At 37.1% G+C, this 16,052-nt stretch overlaps 1 protein-coding gene across 2 annotated transcripts in view; it reads right to left on the bottom strand.

Moving 5' to 3' along the window:
* Positions 1–16,052, bottom strand: part of LOC145694051 (uncharacterized) — a 62,410-nt gene that overhangs the window by 2,457 nt on the left and 43,901 nt on the right. The window contains exon 3 of one of the 2 annotated variants that reach the window (XM_081770191.1): positions 13,575–13,863. In XM_081770191.1, coding sequence (XP_081626317.1) covers positions 13,575–13,863 — 289 coding nt within the window. The remainder of the gene's footprint in view (positions 1–13,574; positions 13,864–16,052) is intronic. The other variant, XM_081770192.1, reaches the window with a different exon arrangement.

The raw sequence follows: 16,052 nt of genomic DNA, 5'->3' as shown, positions 1-16,052 counted from the left end.
TATCTTAGAAAATACTATTAGGTTTGAGAAATGACTGTACCAAGTTTTGTACAGATAGGTCTGGAGAAAGCATATATTAGTACACCAGCCGCAAAAACTCTTCGGACCTCATATGAAAGCTGCCGTAGTAGATGTATTACTTTGTAGTCTTGTATCTAGTGTTGTTTTGTGTCAAACACAGATTGTATCTCTATGAATGAATCTGGCAATAGTGTATTACTGCTAATAAGCGAGTTCATTTCATTTTGTATTGTTGGTTAACGCATGAAGGGCGATTTTCTGCTATAGTGTGTATTATAAGTTGATTTGTTTTTTCATGGTGCATTTTGTGTTTGATAATTTAGTACTGTATTTGTGTTGAACATTTGTGATATGCCAGGAAAGTACTGTAGCAGTGCGGAAAAAGTTCACATCATTGCATGGCGAACTGAAAACGTCAACATAAAAACGGTATGCAAACGTACAGGTCGTACAAAATCAACCATAATGAAGGTTCTGGCCGCCGCAAAAGGACTTCCTCCGACTGTGGTTCCAAAGAACAAATTCGGTAGTGGTAGGCCAAGGAAAACAACGAAATCTAGACACTCTCCTAAAGAGAGAAATAAAGAAGAACTCTTGACTAACAGTGGCCGAACTTAAAGAAATGCACCTGAGAATATTGGAAAATGTTAGTGTTCGTATAATTTAGCACCATTTGCAAAAATGCCTGGATTTGACGTGTCGTACTGCTACTAAAATACCTCTACTCACCCACCGCATGAAGAAACAACGTCTTTCTTTCGCAAGGAAATATGCTTACTGGACACCAATACAGTTTAGGTGAGTCATGTTTTCCGACGAAAGCCCATTCCAAGTGTTCTGAATGGAAGCTGTTAAGGTTCGACGTTCATCATCTTCAGGGCGATACGACCCAAAGTATACGGTTCCGACCGTTAGGCACTCCCAGTCTGTAATAGTTTGGGGGTGTTTTTCAGGTGAAAAGGGTAGAGGAGATTTATATTTCTTACCACAAAATGTGACGGTGAACGCGGATCGTATATCAACATTCTTCAGGACCATTTAGTGGATATGCTCCACATCCACGACAGTGATTTCTTCATGCATGATAACGCTCTTTGTCACAAGGCTAAAAGGGCAGCGAATTTTCTTGAGGAGCAGCATATCAAGATGTTAGTGTGACCTGGAAATAGCTCCGATCTAATTCCAATCGCAAATTGTTGCCATCGTATAAAGATGCTTGAGACAGAAGAAGCTTTAGAACCTCCAAACAGAATTGAAGAAAATTTGTATTGACATGGACTCAAATTATTTCCAAAGTCTTAGTGATTACATGCCCAAGCGCATTCAAATTGTTCTTAAAAGTAAAGGCAACATGACTCCGTCCTAATGTTTGCATTTTCTGTTGTATGTGATTCATTAATAATATCTTTTCAGGTACATTTTATGTATTTAATGTGTTTTTGCTATGAGGTCCGAAGAGTTTTTGCGGTGGGTGTATATATACACGGCTGATACTCACGATGAAATGGACGATGAGTTATATGAAAATTACTTTAAGAAATATTTACTTCCGAATTTTCCTCCGAGAACGGATGACGACAACGCATCATATCACAGTCGAAAAAAGAAGCATTGCCAACCAAGTCATGAAGGAAATACGAAACAAAACAGTGGTTTAGTTCTCATAATATCGTATTCGAGGAAGATATGCTGAAGAAAGATCTCATGGACCTTGTATCCATTCATAGATTCAAATGCAAGGTTGATGAATGGGCACAAGAGGCAGGACATACAGTTTTTCGGTTACTACCTTACCATTGTAAACTTAACCCTATTGAGCCAATGTGGGCTCAAATTAAATATTATGCAAGTGTCAACAATACAACATACAAACAGAAAAATAGTGAAAAATTAATCGAAGAAGGTTTTCAGAAAGTGACAGTTCAAAATTGTAAGAATGAGACATTGAGACATGTGCAAGAAACCAAGACAGAAATTAGGAATGCGGACGAACTTCAAGACGACATTGAGCCGATAAGTACACTTAGTGAATCTACATCTTCAGAAGAAGAAGAAGAAACAAATGGAGAAGAAGAGTTTATGGTGGGAATAGAGCCCTTGGACAACTGAGACGTCTGGTGATAAGTTTCAAATATTTTCAGCACTTCTAAATTTTACTTATAACAACATAGGATTATTTAATTTCCTCTTAAAGGGCATCTCCAGTGACTTCCTACTTTCTTGACCAGTGAGTACCAGAGTGGATATGGATATGTAGAGAACCGGTAGGCTCTGCAGGTCACGAATACGTTGGTTTCGGTGTCACACAATAAAGTGTGTTCGAACAGGAGTTGAAAAACCGATCGACTGTCGCGACAATGTAGTCACTTCTTGTCACTGTGCCACTGGGGAGGATTCCTGTGGAAATATTTAAGTCTGTTCTCATCTTCTGACTCTGTTACGTAATTCTATGCCGCATGTTACCCATGAAACCATCCCCATTATCCAGTAGAATCCTCACAAAAATGACGAGAATTGGCCCAGAAGTACGGATTGCTTACTTGTGGAGGCGCATATCTCCGGTGACCGACGTGCCCCCGAGCATTGTGGGTAGGGGGAGAACGTGCAGAGATGCTAATTGTGAATATACAAACTCTCCATGTCACATTTGAAGTTGTTCCAGTGGCAGAGCTCAAAACTGTCAGACACTGGTCATCGTTCTCTGCTATTTCGACCCATGTGTCAGCTGAGCTTGGTTTGGTCCCAGTTAGATCCCGTTCTTGTGCTTAGTTGTCATATGCCGCAGGCCCGTAGCTAGGAGTGTGTTATAGGGGAGACACAGTTCATTTTTTCTCTGACACATATACACACATAAACCTAGTTCAACTGACGCATGGGGCGAAATAGCCAAGAGCGATCAGCAGTGTTTGGATGTTTTGAGACTTGGAATTAGAACAATTTCAAATGTGACGTCGGAGTTTGCATATTAGGAAGCTAGTATGTCCGCACGTTCTCCCTATACCCACAATGCCCGACAAGCACGTCGGTCACCAGAGATACGCGCCCCCACAAGTAAGAAATCCGTATTTCTGGGTCGATTCTCGTCATTTCTTGTGAGGATCCTAGTGGATAATGGGGATGATTTCATGGGTAATATGGGTAATAAGGGTAGAATTATGCAGCTGAGTCAGGAGATGAGAACAGACCCAAAGATTTCCACAGGAAGCCTCTCCAGTGGCGCACGGTGACCCGAGAAGTGACTACACTGTTGGAAAAGTCGATCGGTTTTTTGACTCCTGTTTGAACACACCTTACTTTGTGACATCGAAACCAACGTATTCGTGACGTACAGACCCTACCGATTCTCTATATACCCATATCAATCTTGATACTCACCGGTCAAGAAAGTCATGTCAACAATGCATTGAGTGAGATGCCCTTTTGTTTCAACATTCATACTTATTATCCCTTATATATTCATTGCATAGCGAGGAACGTTTATCAATAACTATTTAGAGACGTTATTTTATTTGATTTTTAAGGAAAGAAAAGACATTAGTAAATTTTTATTACGATTTGTAGTAGTTGTATTTAGTCATGTGAGTTGACAATACTACATGTATTTTGTGCTGCAGCAATAATCATTCGTCTGTTCTGCATGACACATGGAGCAGCAACCCTGAATTCATAAGTGCAGTAGTCTATTCTAAACTCTAGATGACCTATAGATATTCGTATATAGGTATAAATATAAACAGATAGGTAATGACTGATCAGTATTTCTTACTGATGCTTTTACAAGATAAAATAAAATTTCGCAGGGTAGCAATACCTAACTCATAGAAACTCGATAAGAGAGAGAATTTGAGACGATTCAGCATAACATGATTGAAAATAGGTTTGGATCTGTTTATGTAAGACAAGGAATATCATCTTTGGAAAGTCCTTTTGCTTTAGGAGAATACAATACTATCAATCGATAACATGAATTAACCCTGCTGCTCTGTTCCCGTATACTATACACATATACTGCTTGGGTCAATATGATCCATAATTAAATTGTAGTGGAAAAGGGCTCGGTTTTCAAAACAATTACTAATTTACTTAATGTATAGTGCTAGGAAGATATTTGAATGGTTTTAATTTTTTACAATGCATTACATGTACATACTGTCCCAGGTGGATGAGTGGTACACTCGTTGCCTTGTAATCAAGAAGTCACGAGTTCGATTCCCAATGGGGACACAAATGATTCGGATCTCACTTTAAACTGTAGGTCTTGTCCTTAGAACGCCATCACGGCAAGGCAATAGTATACCACCACGTATTCACCTTGCACAGGGATCTTCGGGTCAAGAAATGCCTTTGGGCAGAACACTTCATCATCATCATCATCATCATCATCACATGTATATTCTCTTGATGAAACTAAAATGCAGGAAATTTTGATTTACACACAAACATTGAACATTTGATAATGGTTTACTGTATTTTAACTTGAAACATGAGTTTTTTCACCTAAAACAAGACAACTTATGGTAATAAGAATTATATTATTATGCTGCGGTTCAGATTCATAAAATCCACATGCCACTGCATTCCTGTATTGTTTTTAGTATTCATAAGATTGGTAACTAGTAAAGAGAATATAGCTAACACATTTGACACGCATAGTACTCGTTGGTGAGTTTGGTAAGCGGTACTACTGAGAAGTTTGCATGAAACAATTTGGTAAGCATCAGACGCGACCACACCACTGTTTATTTACAGAACGGACAGTAATAAGCAGCATGAGATTTAACGTTTCTTGCAAACAAAGTACAATAAATTTGTCTTGTTGTCGTTAGATGATGGACAGTATTTGAATCTTGCACGCATGATAGGAATGACTATTTCTTGTGTTATCACTGTAGCTTCTGATTCACCACTGCTTTATATTCTGATTACAATCCTACGAGACTCGTCACTTCTCGACATATGTGTCTAGATTGTATCTCAGGTAAAATGATAGATTTTACAGGTTCTGCCAAATACAATCTTCTTTTGAATAGCTTCCCTTGTTACCAGCTTGGATTGATATAAGTCCACAAAATAAATCCATTGTAAACTGATATATCGATCGTACTATACAACAATATTATGAGCCATATGTTAGTTTTGCGTTTACAAGTGTATGTCTTCACAAGTTGGTCTAAAGTGTCTACAGCTCCTTTGGTTGAATTATAATTCAATATTATTGAGTTTCTTGTCAACTCAGTTGCTGATTTATTCTCCTGTGTGGAAATTACTCATGAGCACAACGTTTTTATTTTCCTGTGTGGAGATTACTCATGAGCACAACATTTTTTTTTTATCTTAGAGATATAATTTACAACGGTTGTATTCTTTGCAAATTAAAATGACGATGAATGCACTTTTTGTTTGACAAAATCTTTCGAAGTTCAGGTTTGTTTTCAGTATAGTTTCAAGCATAGTTATTTTCTTTCCAATAAGATGCTCTCCTAAAGTGAACGAGGTAAAAAAAAATATTACGAGTAATATAATGGATCCTCAGTTTGGAAACAAGATTTCTTACAACACGCATACCTTGGTTCCTCTCAGGCTGTGCACCGGGTTCCTTCCTGTACATATCTGTTGCTTGAGTACGTAAGATGTTTTGCTACCACATACAGTCCAGATTTTTATACCGTATTTTGCAGGTTTACTGGGCATATACTGCTTGAAAGGACAATGCCCTCTAAATCCCTCCAATTGTTCATCAACAGTGACATTTTCATCAGGACAATATAGCTTAGGAAAAACTTCCACTCATTTTTCCTACCTATTACGAAACTAGACACACAGTTTCGCGAGAAACATAAGAGAGCAGTTGAAAATTCACTTATAGAGTACAAAAAAATCTCCTTCGGGTAATATTGACCCGAACAGTACATTAGTAATATATAGGAAAATTCCGATAACCGTTAATATTAAAAGTATGTGATTTTCAGAAAACATCATTTGGATTGAATGAAACAAAATCACAAACTTGATCCATATCACGGAAATAATCATAAATTTTATGGAAATTCAAAACCCATTTCTTGTCAAATAGACCCGAACAGAACTGCAGGGTTAAATAGGGTTTGCCTATAAGGTAAGAGCCGAGGTGGAAATACATTTTGTGTCTCTGCAAACTTAAACTATGGAACGCCCTATGTAATGTTAACATATCAATTTATCTGTAATATAGAAAGAATCCTGTCACCCAGAGCGACGTTTACAATGAACTCTTACCGTTAACACAAAACAAACTTGTCAACTGTTTTACTTCAAATACAAGTTGACTTCTGTAGCTTCAATAAACTCGTCCACTGTTTTTCCGCGTTCCCCTTTCTAGATTTTCACAGCAATAGGCGCCGACTTTGGGGGGGCAAGACACTTTTGGCCCCCCAATATTTATAGATGGGGTCCTCGCCCCTCTAATATAATCCAGTGGAGGAATAATTAACAAAGAGGAGCAAGAATTTCTGTCGTAGATTTCGTCGTGCTTTTAATTCAATATAGGAAGAACCTTTTTATTCGATAGAAAACGCCATTTTCAAAACTGTGTAGAATGGAGCACTGAAGCTTCAACCAACACTCTGGCAGCACTAGTGTTGTAAAGGCCTGGAGAAAACCGGAAATTTTGGGTTAAAAAAAAAACAGTTTTTTACCATTTTTTCCCGAGCTTGGAAAAAAAACGGAAAAATTGAAAAAAAAATGAAATTTTCGAATATTTTACTACATTATGCTTTTAAAATGAAAACTATTTTATATTTACTAGTTTGCAGTTAAGATCATTGAGTAGTTATGTTTCTTGTATTAGAATAAGGAAATTTTGTGGCAACAAATATATTTGTACTATTCCTTTGCACCGTGATAGAATGAAGTCATGGCAACAAAGTTACCGTTTTATGGCAGGGAAGTGTTAAATAACAGTGCCAGAATCATTCTAGTTAATACCAGTATGTTAAAATCAAATATACAGGATGTTTCAAAAGAATACGGAACACCGACAACGTTTAGGAGGGGATTGCTGACACCAAGAGAAGACAAAAATTATAGACCATCCTGGGCATACAAATGCTTCCTTTTGGAGTTATAGGCCGCCGAAAACATGAAAAAATGAATTTCGAAGCTCCATAGCTCCAAAACTGTCGAACCTACCGTAGTCGGGTCAAGACTTCCCTTAGAAACTAATATGTGCCCTATCCAAAAATCTATGTTTCAGAATCCTAAGGTACTCACGAAGCAATTTTTAAAGAGGGAGTTTGGCTACGGTCATATAATTTGAAGTACTCTAAACTGCCTCTATAAAAATTGTTGAGGAAGTACCACAGAATTCTGAAACATGGATATTTGGATAGGGTACATACTAGTTTCTAAGTGAAGTCTTGATTCGACTACGGTAGATCCCATATTTTTGGAGCTATGGACCTTTAAAGTTCATTTTTTCATGTTTTCCGCATCCTATGACTTCGAAAGGAAGCATTTGTGCACCCAGGATGATCTATACTTTATTTTCTTATCTTGGTGTCAGGAATCACCTCCCAAACGTTGTCGGTGTTGTTTTGAAACACCCTGTATATTTTATGAAGATACGTATTGTCCTTGTGCTGTGTAAAATTTCCGTAAATTTTGAACCCATTAGAAAAAAATCTTTTGTTCGGAAATATTGGCAATACCCGGAAAATATAATTTAAAAACTATTTCTTCGCCTGATACTAATCTTATTTTCTGTAACGTGTCTGCAGCATATATGTATACAACGTATCTCGCAAGCAGGAAATAGTTTTTTAAAGTAACAGCTTTTACTTTTACTTTCTAGTTTTCTGATTTCTGATAAAAAAATCCTCTATATTACTTGTATTTATATTTTTTGAACAACTCAAAAACAGATATGATTTTATTTACATATATACACATACACCGCACAAGTGCGTAAATTTCAGCAGCGACAAATATATTAAAGAATTTAACATGTGAAATTTCCGTTCGATATTATTAAAGACTAACAAAATACCCGTTTTTCGCACGGAGGGAATACGTTTCATTTTGAGTATAAAGAGCACCAAAACTGTCACCAATGAACTTACGAACTCCCAAAACTATGAATTTGATACTAGTATAAGTCATTTTCAGTTACTTTTACATGTCATTTTCCCCCTTTATGAGTAACTAATGGGGGCTTAATTTGGATTTAAACGGCATCGGAAGTGTCACTGTTCATCTCACCACCCCGAAAACTATGGATGTGACACTAATATCGGCCATTTTCAATCATTTTTCTATATTTCCTCTTCTCCCTCCCCTAAGTTGCGGGCCTGAATTTTTATTTAAACAGCATCTGAAATGTTACTGTTCATCTCAGCAACCACGAAAACTATGGATTTGACACTAATATCGGTCATTTTTGATTATTTTATGTATCCTCCTCCCCTTCCCCCAAGTCGCAGTGTTGAATTTGAATTTAAGCTTCATCGGAAATATCACTGTTCATCTCAACAACTCCGAAAACGATGAGTTCGACACTAAGATCGGTAATTTTCAATATATATCCGCACTTCCTTCCTCCAAGTTGCACTTTTAAAGTGAAATGGTAAAATCCATCCCAGGCCCGAACCTCATCTACGTTGAATTTTTATTACCGAGATCAGTCTGGCGGTTCAAGAGTTGATAAGTTACAAATATAGTCACTTTCATTTTATATATGTAGATAATTTTTCGCATTAGAAAACAGGTATTTGTTTACATAGAAAGTTTTGTACGTAAAGTTTATATTAATGTCTGTATTTGAATATTAAATAATAGTAATTATATGTCTTAGTGCATGAGTATTAGTGAAATTTACCTACTACTCTTTCTTTTAAGAAGGAATTTGCTTAAAATTAACAAAATTTCACCAGATCAAAGAGCACATTAAGAACTCAGTTTCATTTTTTTTTTTAATATTCACAATATTGAAATTTCTCAATTTACATTTTTCACGCGTTCGAAAAATAACTGTTCCATTACTAGTAAAAATAACTTAATACAAAGATTTTTGTTATTTTACCATTTTTTCCAATTTTTCCGGAAAGAAACCGGAAAAACGGTTTTTTACCAGCCAGTTCAAAATTTCCGGAAAGTTTATAACACTAGGCAGAACTGATATGACAAGTGAAGATCAATATGAGCGCAACTTGCAGTGAAGTTCCCAAATTTTGAACTGGAATTTGTTTTAAAGCCTTTAGGCAAATTTGCATTAGGTCGTGAAATTGGATGCAGCGGAGTGAATGCAGCTTACCAAGAACTTGGGGAGGGGGGGGGGGGAGGATCATCAAGCAGTTGATAGAAAACAGCTGAACATGATGATATATTTGAAGGGTAAGGGGAAAAAACAAGGAATGTCCATGTATGTGCTTTTTCGGGTGCTTTGTCCTATCTGTTGGCGACTCTTGGTACTATTTGAATGTATATGCCATGCATGCCTAGATGTAAAAATCTCCATGTAAAAAGGGGCGAAAGATTTAATAATCCTATTCTTTTTACACGGTTTTCAATGTTAAAACGCCGTTTTCTCGAAAATGTAGTTTTGTGACATTCCTTCTTTTTTCCCCTTACCCTTCATTTATTCATTGTTCCCCCCCCCCCCAATATTTTCTTCAAGTCGGCGCCTATGTTCACAGCCACAGAAAAGTGTAATACATCGGGTAGAGGTTTCTCTCCTATGAATGTGGGATACGAAGCTAGATTCCATTATTTACAATTTCTTGCTTGTATTCACCGTCGGCTTGGATAAGCTACTCAGCTGTCAATGTGCGGCAGGACTAAATACAGCAAGACGTCAAACACTGTACAGTTAGATGGGTTGTGAAGGTTTGGTTAAATGATTATTACTATCATGAATCATCTACGTATATCATAAGAGAAATAATAATGGTATCAACATAATAGGAATAACAATACAGCCGACTAATATAAAAAAGCTATTATACTTTGCTAAGATTAGGAATATGAATAAAATTATGCATATTATGAAAATCACACTCTTTACGTTTACATTATAATTTTATAAGTAAATTATATAAATATAAATAATATATATATATATATATATATATATATATATATATATATATATACAAGGTGACTGGTAATTCGATGCATTTCTTGTAAGGGGACATTCCACAAATACGTTGGAACATTTTCACCTATATGAACCTATGAACCGTGGATCGCAAATCAATAGTTTCTGAGTAATTTGCATATGGAAGATTTCTTTGAAATTTGCCGGTGTCAGGTGAAAACCTGCATCGTGAAAAACGTACCGGGAGGTACAGAATCACCGGAGATTTCTTACCCCCGGTAAGATTTCACCGGGGGATTTCTATCCCCCATCATGTTTTAAAATATATAAATTGAAAGTTAACTTCAATTTTATCAATCGACTGGACATTGCCAAAGGACTCGATTAAGATAATTCCGACATTATTGTTATAACTTCCCTTTGATTTAGCCGGGAGTGGGGTAAGATTTTACCGGGGAATTTGTAACCCCAGTGGGAAGTTAACTTTAATGGTATCAATCGACTGGACATTGCCAAAGGATTCGACTAAGATAGTTCCGACACTATTGTTATAACTTCAATTTGATCTAGCCCAAGAGGGCAAGTTTCCACCGGGGATATTGTACCACATGTTGTTTTAAAATATATAATTGGAAACTTAATTTCAATGATATCAATCGACTGGACACTGCCAAAGGACTCGATGAAGATAGTTCCTACACTATTGTTATAACTTCCCTTTTGATCTAGACGGGGGCTAAGAATTCACCGGGTAATTTTTACCCGCCATGCTGTTTTAATATATAAATGTGGAAAGTGAACTTCAATGGTATCAGTCTACTATACATTGCCAAAGAATTCGGTTAAGATAGTTCCGACACCATTGTTATAACTACCCGTTGACCTGCGTGATTTCTGATTGTAAGGGGATTCTGCTAATCGATTTCATGGAACCTGGGGCAAAAATCAACTCAGACAGCTATTGTGGAACACTAAGAAAGCTCAGGCGAGCTTCCAAAAACCGCTGGCGAGGACGACTGACAGATGGTGTAACCCTGCTCACTAGAACGCCCGACCGCACGTCTCCCGTCAAACTCTGGACCTGTTGACAAACTTTGGTTGGACTGTCATGTCCCACCCACCGTACAGTTCGGATCTCGCACCTAGCGATTATCACTTGCTCCCCAAGTTAAAGGAATATTTGAGTGGCCAACGCTTCGGACGGACGATGAAGTCAAAGACAACGTGAAACGCTTCCTCAACGGGTTGGCGGCGGTGTTTTACGACATTGGGATACGGAAATTGGAGCACCATGTAAAGTTGATGGGGACCTTATTTCTGGATCAACTCTTGTAGAATACACACTTTCCGAGCCTAATTATATACTAGAACGTATTAAATTTTCTAAAATAATTGCTGATGGAGGATGAAGAAATGAATTTTATTTCTTTTAACTTTGTCAAATTTATCAGAAAACTTACCGAAAAAACATTCACAACTACATAGGACGAAACGTAGTTGCAGATACACAAGACAAAATTAAAAAAAAAAACTTACTTTCATAAAATTAATTATAAGAGACGGAGACGAAGAAGGAAATGATTATTTCGATCTTTCCTTTCAATATAATATTGTAGGATTTAAGAACGCAATGTAGAAGATAGGCTATCGTAATTGAAAGGAAGATATCACATGTTACAAGTTAATAATCCAAATGAAATCAATTTGCTTATCAGAGTATGAGAGTAACTGAAACCAGATGTAATTACTAAACGCATGAATCTTAACACGACGCTATCACAAACATTAATAATAAGGGAAAAGGATAGATCTAGATAGAAAAAGGATTAAATATAGAAACAATTTGTTCTTATACTACATTATTGCGAATCAATTTTAAAATCTCACTCATCATCGGAACTATCTTAATTGAGTCCTTTGACAATATCCGGTCAATTGATACCATTGAAGTTAACTTTCCACTTATTTGTTTTAAAACAGCAAGGGAGTACAAATTCCTCGATGAAATCTTACCCTCCGGCCAGGTCAAAGCGAAGTTATAACAATAGTATCGGAATTATCTTAGTCGAGTCCTTTGGTAATGTCCAGTCGATTGATACCATTGAAATTAACAGCATGGGGTATATTTTAAAACAGCATGGGGTACAAATTAACCGGTGAAATTTTACCGGGGGTTCAAATTTCCCGTGGTTTTCTACTCCTTGGTACGTTTTTCACGATGCAGGTTTTCACCGTGACACCAACTAACGAGAGGTTGCGAGAAACTTTCACCCTGACCCACTTCCACATGAAATTTTACATGTGTAATTCTACATACTTGTGTAGATCATGTGGCAATGTACAGCTCGTAACTCTCCACATTGCTATGTTATAGGTCCGAACTTGAAGTAAGGTGTAGTGGTCCAAAATCCGTTAGTCCACCTCATAAAGCAGCGTGGCAACATCGCAGAAGTACTTATCCCTAGGAAATGACTGCATGGTTGGGAAGAGGGTGTGCGGTCAAGAGAAAACACGAATTATGAAGGATTTCATACCTAGAGTCGTTCATCTGTCTGACCAACATTCGAGCAGTGAACGGGTGCGTTGTTTTCAAGGAGTCGGACACTTTTGTCTGCATGTCTTGCTCTGGGATTTCACAGAATCTCGCAAGACAGTTGAACACGAACTTCTTTGATGCTGATTTGTCGGCATGCTGTCATTGTTTTGACTAGGTTTCCCTGTTTTCTTCACTCCCACTAGGCGAAGGCAAAGATGGAACCTTCTCATAAGTTCTTTTCCAAATCCTAGAAACACATATAAAAGACTAATATGACTCCGGAGTTGGAGGTTCAAATCCTTCCTTGAGTCATTCCCTTGCATAAATACATAAATAATTAAGTGAAGAAAGAAAGAAAGAAATAGCAATCGAATACATCGATTTAATAACTCAAAACAAAATTATGACTATTGCTGTACCAATTGCTACAAAGACAACCTAATGTTATAAGCTTTCTACAAAGGTAAAATTGTAAACATTGGAAAGTCATAACAAAATAACACATTTAGCACTGTAGCACTAACCTAAACTTGTGAAAAATAGAAACAGAGCGTGGTATGCTGACCAAAGTTGTCCATCTCCTGAGAAACAACGCACCCGTTCATTGCTCGAATGTTGCCCAGACAGATGTACGACTCTGGGTATGAAAATAGTCATAGTTCGCGTTTTTTCTTTACCGCACACCATCTTCATTCCACCTCTTCCCAACCATAGTCATTTTCTTGGGATAAGTACTTCTGCGATGTTGCCACGCTGCTTTCGGAAGTGGAGTAATGAATTTTGGATCACTATATCTTACTTACGTTCGGACCTATAACAGAGCAACGGTGCAGAGTTACGAACTGTATATTACCACATGACCTGCATAGCCTCTTATAAATCGATAACTAAAGTATTTAATTTATAATCTATTTTGTTATTAATTAAAAATCTAAAATTTATACTTACAATCTTGATCCCGACCAAATACTTTTATTGTGATGCTCATTTCCTTCTGGAGAGTGAAGGCTTCTAGTTCAAGGATATTGTCTTCTAATATAACACTTCCCAAATCTGTTCCAGAATCTTTATCGTCTTGGTATACCCGTATTCCTGTTATTATAAGCTCGGCTTTCCCACTAGCTGGAAATTTGAACCTTTCTTTAATAGGTCCATCTCCGCTTTTCTGTATATTACTAATATTTAAAGTTTGATCTGACTTATAGACTTTACCTAGCGACAAAATTGGCTGCTTCTTCTGAAAGAAAAGTTATATATATGAATATATATCATAATAAACTACTTATCTTAGCAGGTTTTCTTTAAGGCCACTACATATCTATCTATATCTATCTATCTATAATTCACGAAGTACGTCACTCTCCATTTCAAAGAGCTTTGAATAATTTATTTGGAAGGCATTAAGAACAATTGCGGAAGTATATACGAATGCTACATTTCTTAAACATCCGTTAAGCCACCAGAGAAGAGCAAGGCGAGATGATGAAAAGAGAATAAGGCAAATCTATATATTGGGCATCGCTTCCCTTCCCATCCGAAAGACAGACTCTTCCTTTCAATCATTGTGAAGTAAAGCTTGAAAACATTTCGAGTGAAATCGTAGCGCAGGCAACTCGATTGCTTTAAGCAGAAGGGCATAATACCACCACAATTAATCATCAAATCAGTAAGGGTTAGGTACGGTGGAAACTTTGTAAGAGATGGGTATGTGCACGGCTGCTGCAGAGAGCTTATGAGGAAACTTTATAATTGACGGATACTTACACGACTGCTGCACGGTTTATAGAAGGGAACTACATAATTGGAGGATGTGTGCAAGACTGCTGCAGATAATTTAAAGAAGGGAACTTGATAAGTGATAGCTGTGTGCACAACTGCTGTAGAGAGGTTAAAGAAGGGAACTTGATAAGTGATGGCTGTATGCATGACTGCTGTAGAGATTTTAAAGAAGATAACTTTGTAAGGGATGGCTGTGTGCATGACTGCTGCAAAGAGTTTAAAGAAGGAAATTTTATAAGTAAAGGCTGTGTGGACGACTAGTGCAGAGAGTTTATAGAAGGAAACTTTATAATTGACGGATATTTACACTATTGCTGCACGGTTTATAAAAGGGAACTACATAATTGACGGATGTGTGCACGACTGCTACAGAGAATTTAAAGAAAGGAACTTGATAAGTGATAGCTATGTGCACAATTGCTGTAGAGAGTTTAAAGAAGGGAACTTGATAAGTGATGACTATGTGCACGATTGCTGTTGAGAGTTTAGAGAAGGAAATTTGATAAGTGATGGCTGTGTGCACGACTGCTGTAGAGATTTTAAAGAAGATAACTTTGTAGGTGATGGCTGTGTGCATGACTGCTGCAGAGAGTTCAAAGAAGGAAATTTTATAAGTAAAGGCTGTGTGAACGACTAGTGGAGAGAGTTTATAGAAGGAAACTTTATAATTGACGGATATTTACACTACTGCTGCACTGTTTATAGAACCGAACTACATAATTGCCGGATGTGTGTACGACTGCTACAGAGAATTTAAAGAAAGGAACTCGATAAGTGATAGATGTGTGCACAACTGCTGTAGAGAGTTTAAAGAAAGAAACTTGATAAGTGATGACTGTGTGCACGATTGCTGTTGAGAGTTTAGAGAAGGGAATTTGATAAGTGATGGCCGTGTGCACGACTGCTGTAGAGATTTTAAAGATGATAACATTGTAGCACGACTGCTACAGAGAATTTAAAGAAAGGAACTTGATAAGTGATAGCTGTGTGCACAACTGCTGTAGAGAGTTTAAAGAAGGGAACTTGATAAGTGATGACTGTGTGCACGATTCCTGTTGAGAGCTGGATGCATGAATCATGTGATTCGTGAAAGACGTAGATTGTGATTTCTGAGCTGTCTGATGATTTTCCTGGCGGCGCGTGACATTTCAAGAGCTTCGCCTGGAAATGCTTTTCGTTTACTTCGATTGTACTCTCTCACTACTTCATAACAACTGAAGTTCGGGATGGATGACACCGAATGAACAGTTTTGTCCTATCATCGTTTCTTCATGAAACGTGGTTTCCCTGTGCTGGTTTAGCGGCGGTAGATAAAAAAAATAGCCCTCGTACAAAACCCCAATTTAACTTAACGTGGGTAGAGACTTCGGATATATATATATATATATATATATATATATATATATATATATATATATATATATATATGAACACTTGGATGCCAAGTGTTCCTCCCCAAAAAAACTGCATTAATGCTTTAATTCACACCTATAGGCGAGTAGTTTTTAAATAAGATGTTTGTAAATAGTAAATGATAAAATTATACAATATATGGTGATGGTTTTGGTTGCTAAGATAAATGAAATATGAATTGTTCATGATATACTGAACTTGAAATTTTAGGTCACTTGATATCTAAGCGGTCCA

This window comes from Thermobia domestica, chromosome 9, assembly GCF_964235325.1.
Source record: "Thermobia domestica chromosome 9, izTheDome1.hap1.1, whole genome shotgun sequence".
In the NCBI taxonomy this organism is placed as follows: domain Eukaryota; kingdom Metazoa; phylum Arthropoda; class Insecta; order Zygentoma; family Lepismatidae; genus Thermobia; species Thermobia domestica.
This window is presented reverse-complemented; position numbering and strand designations above follow the sequence as displayed.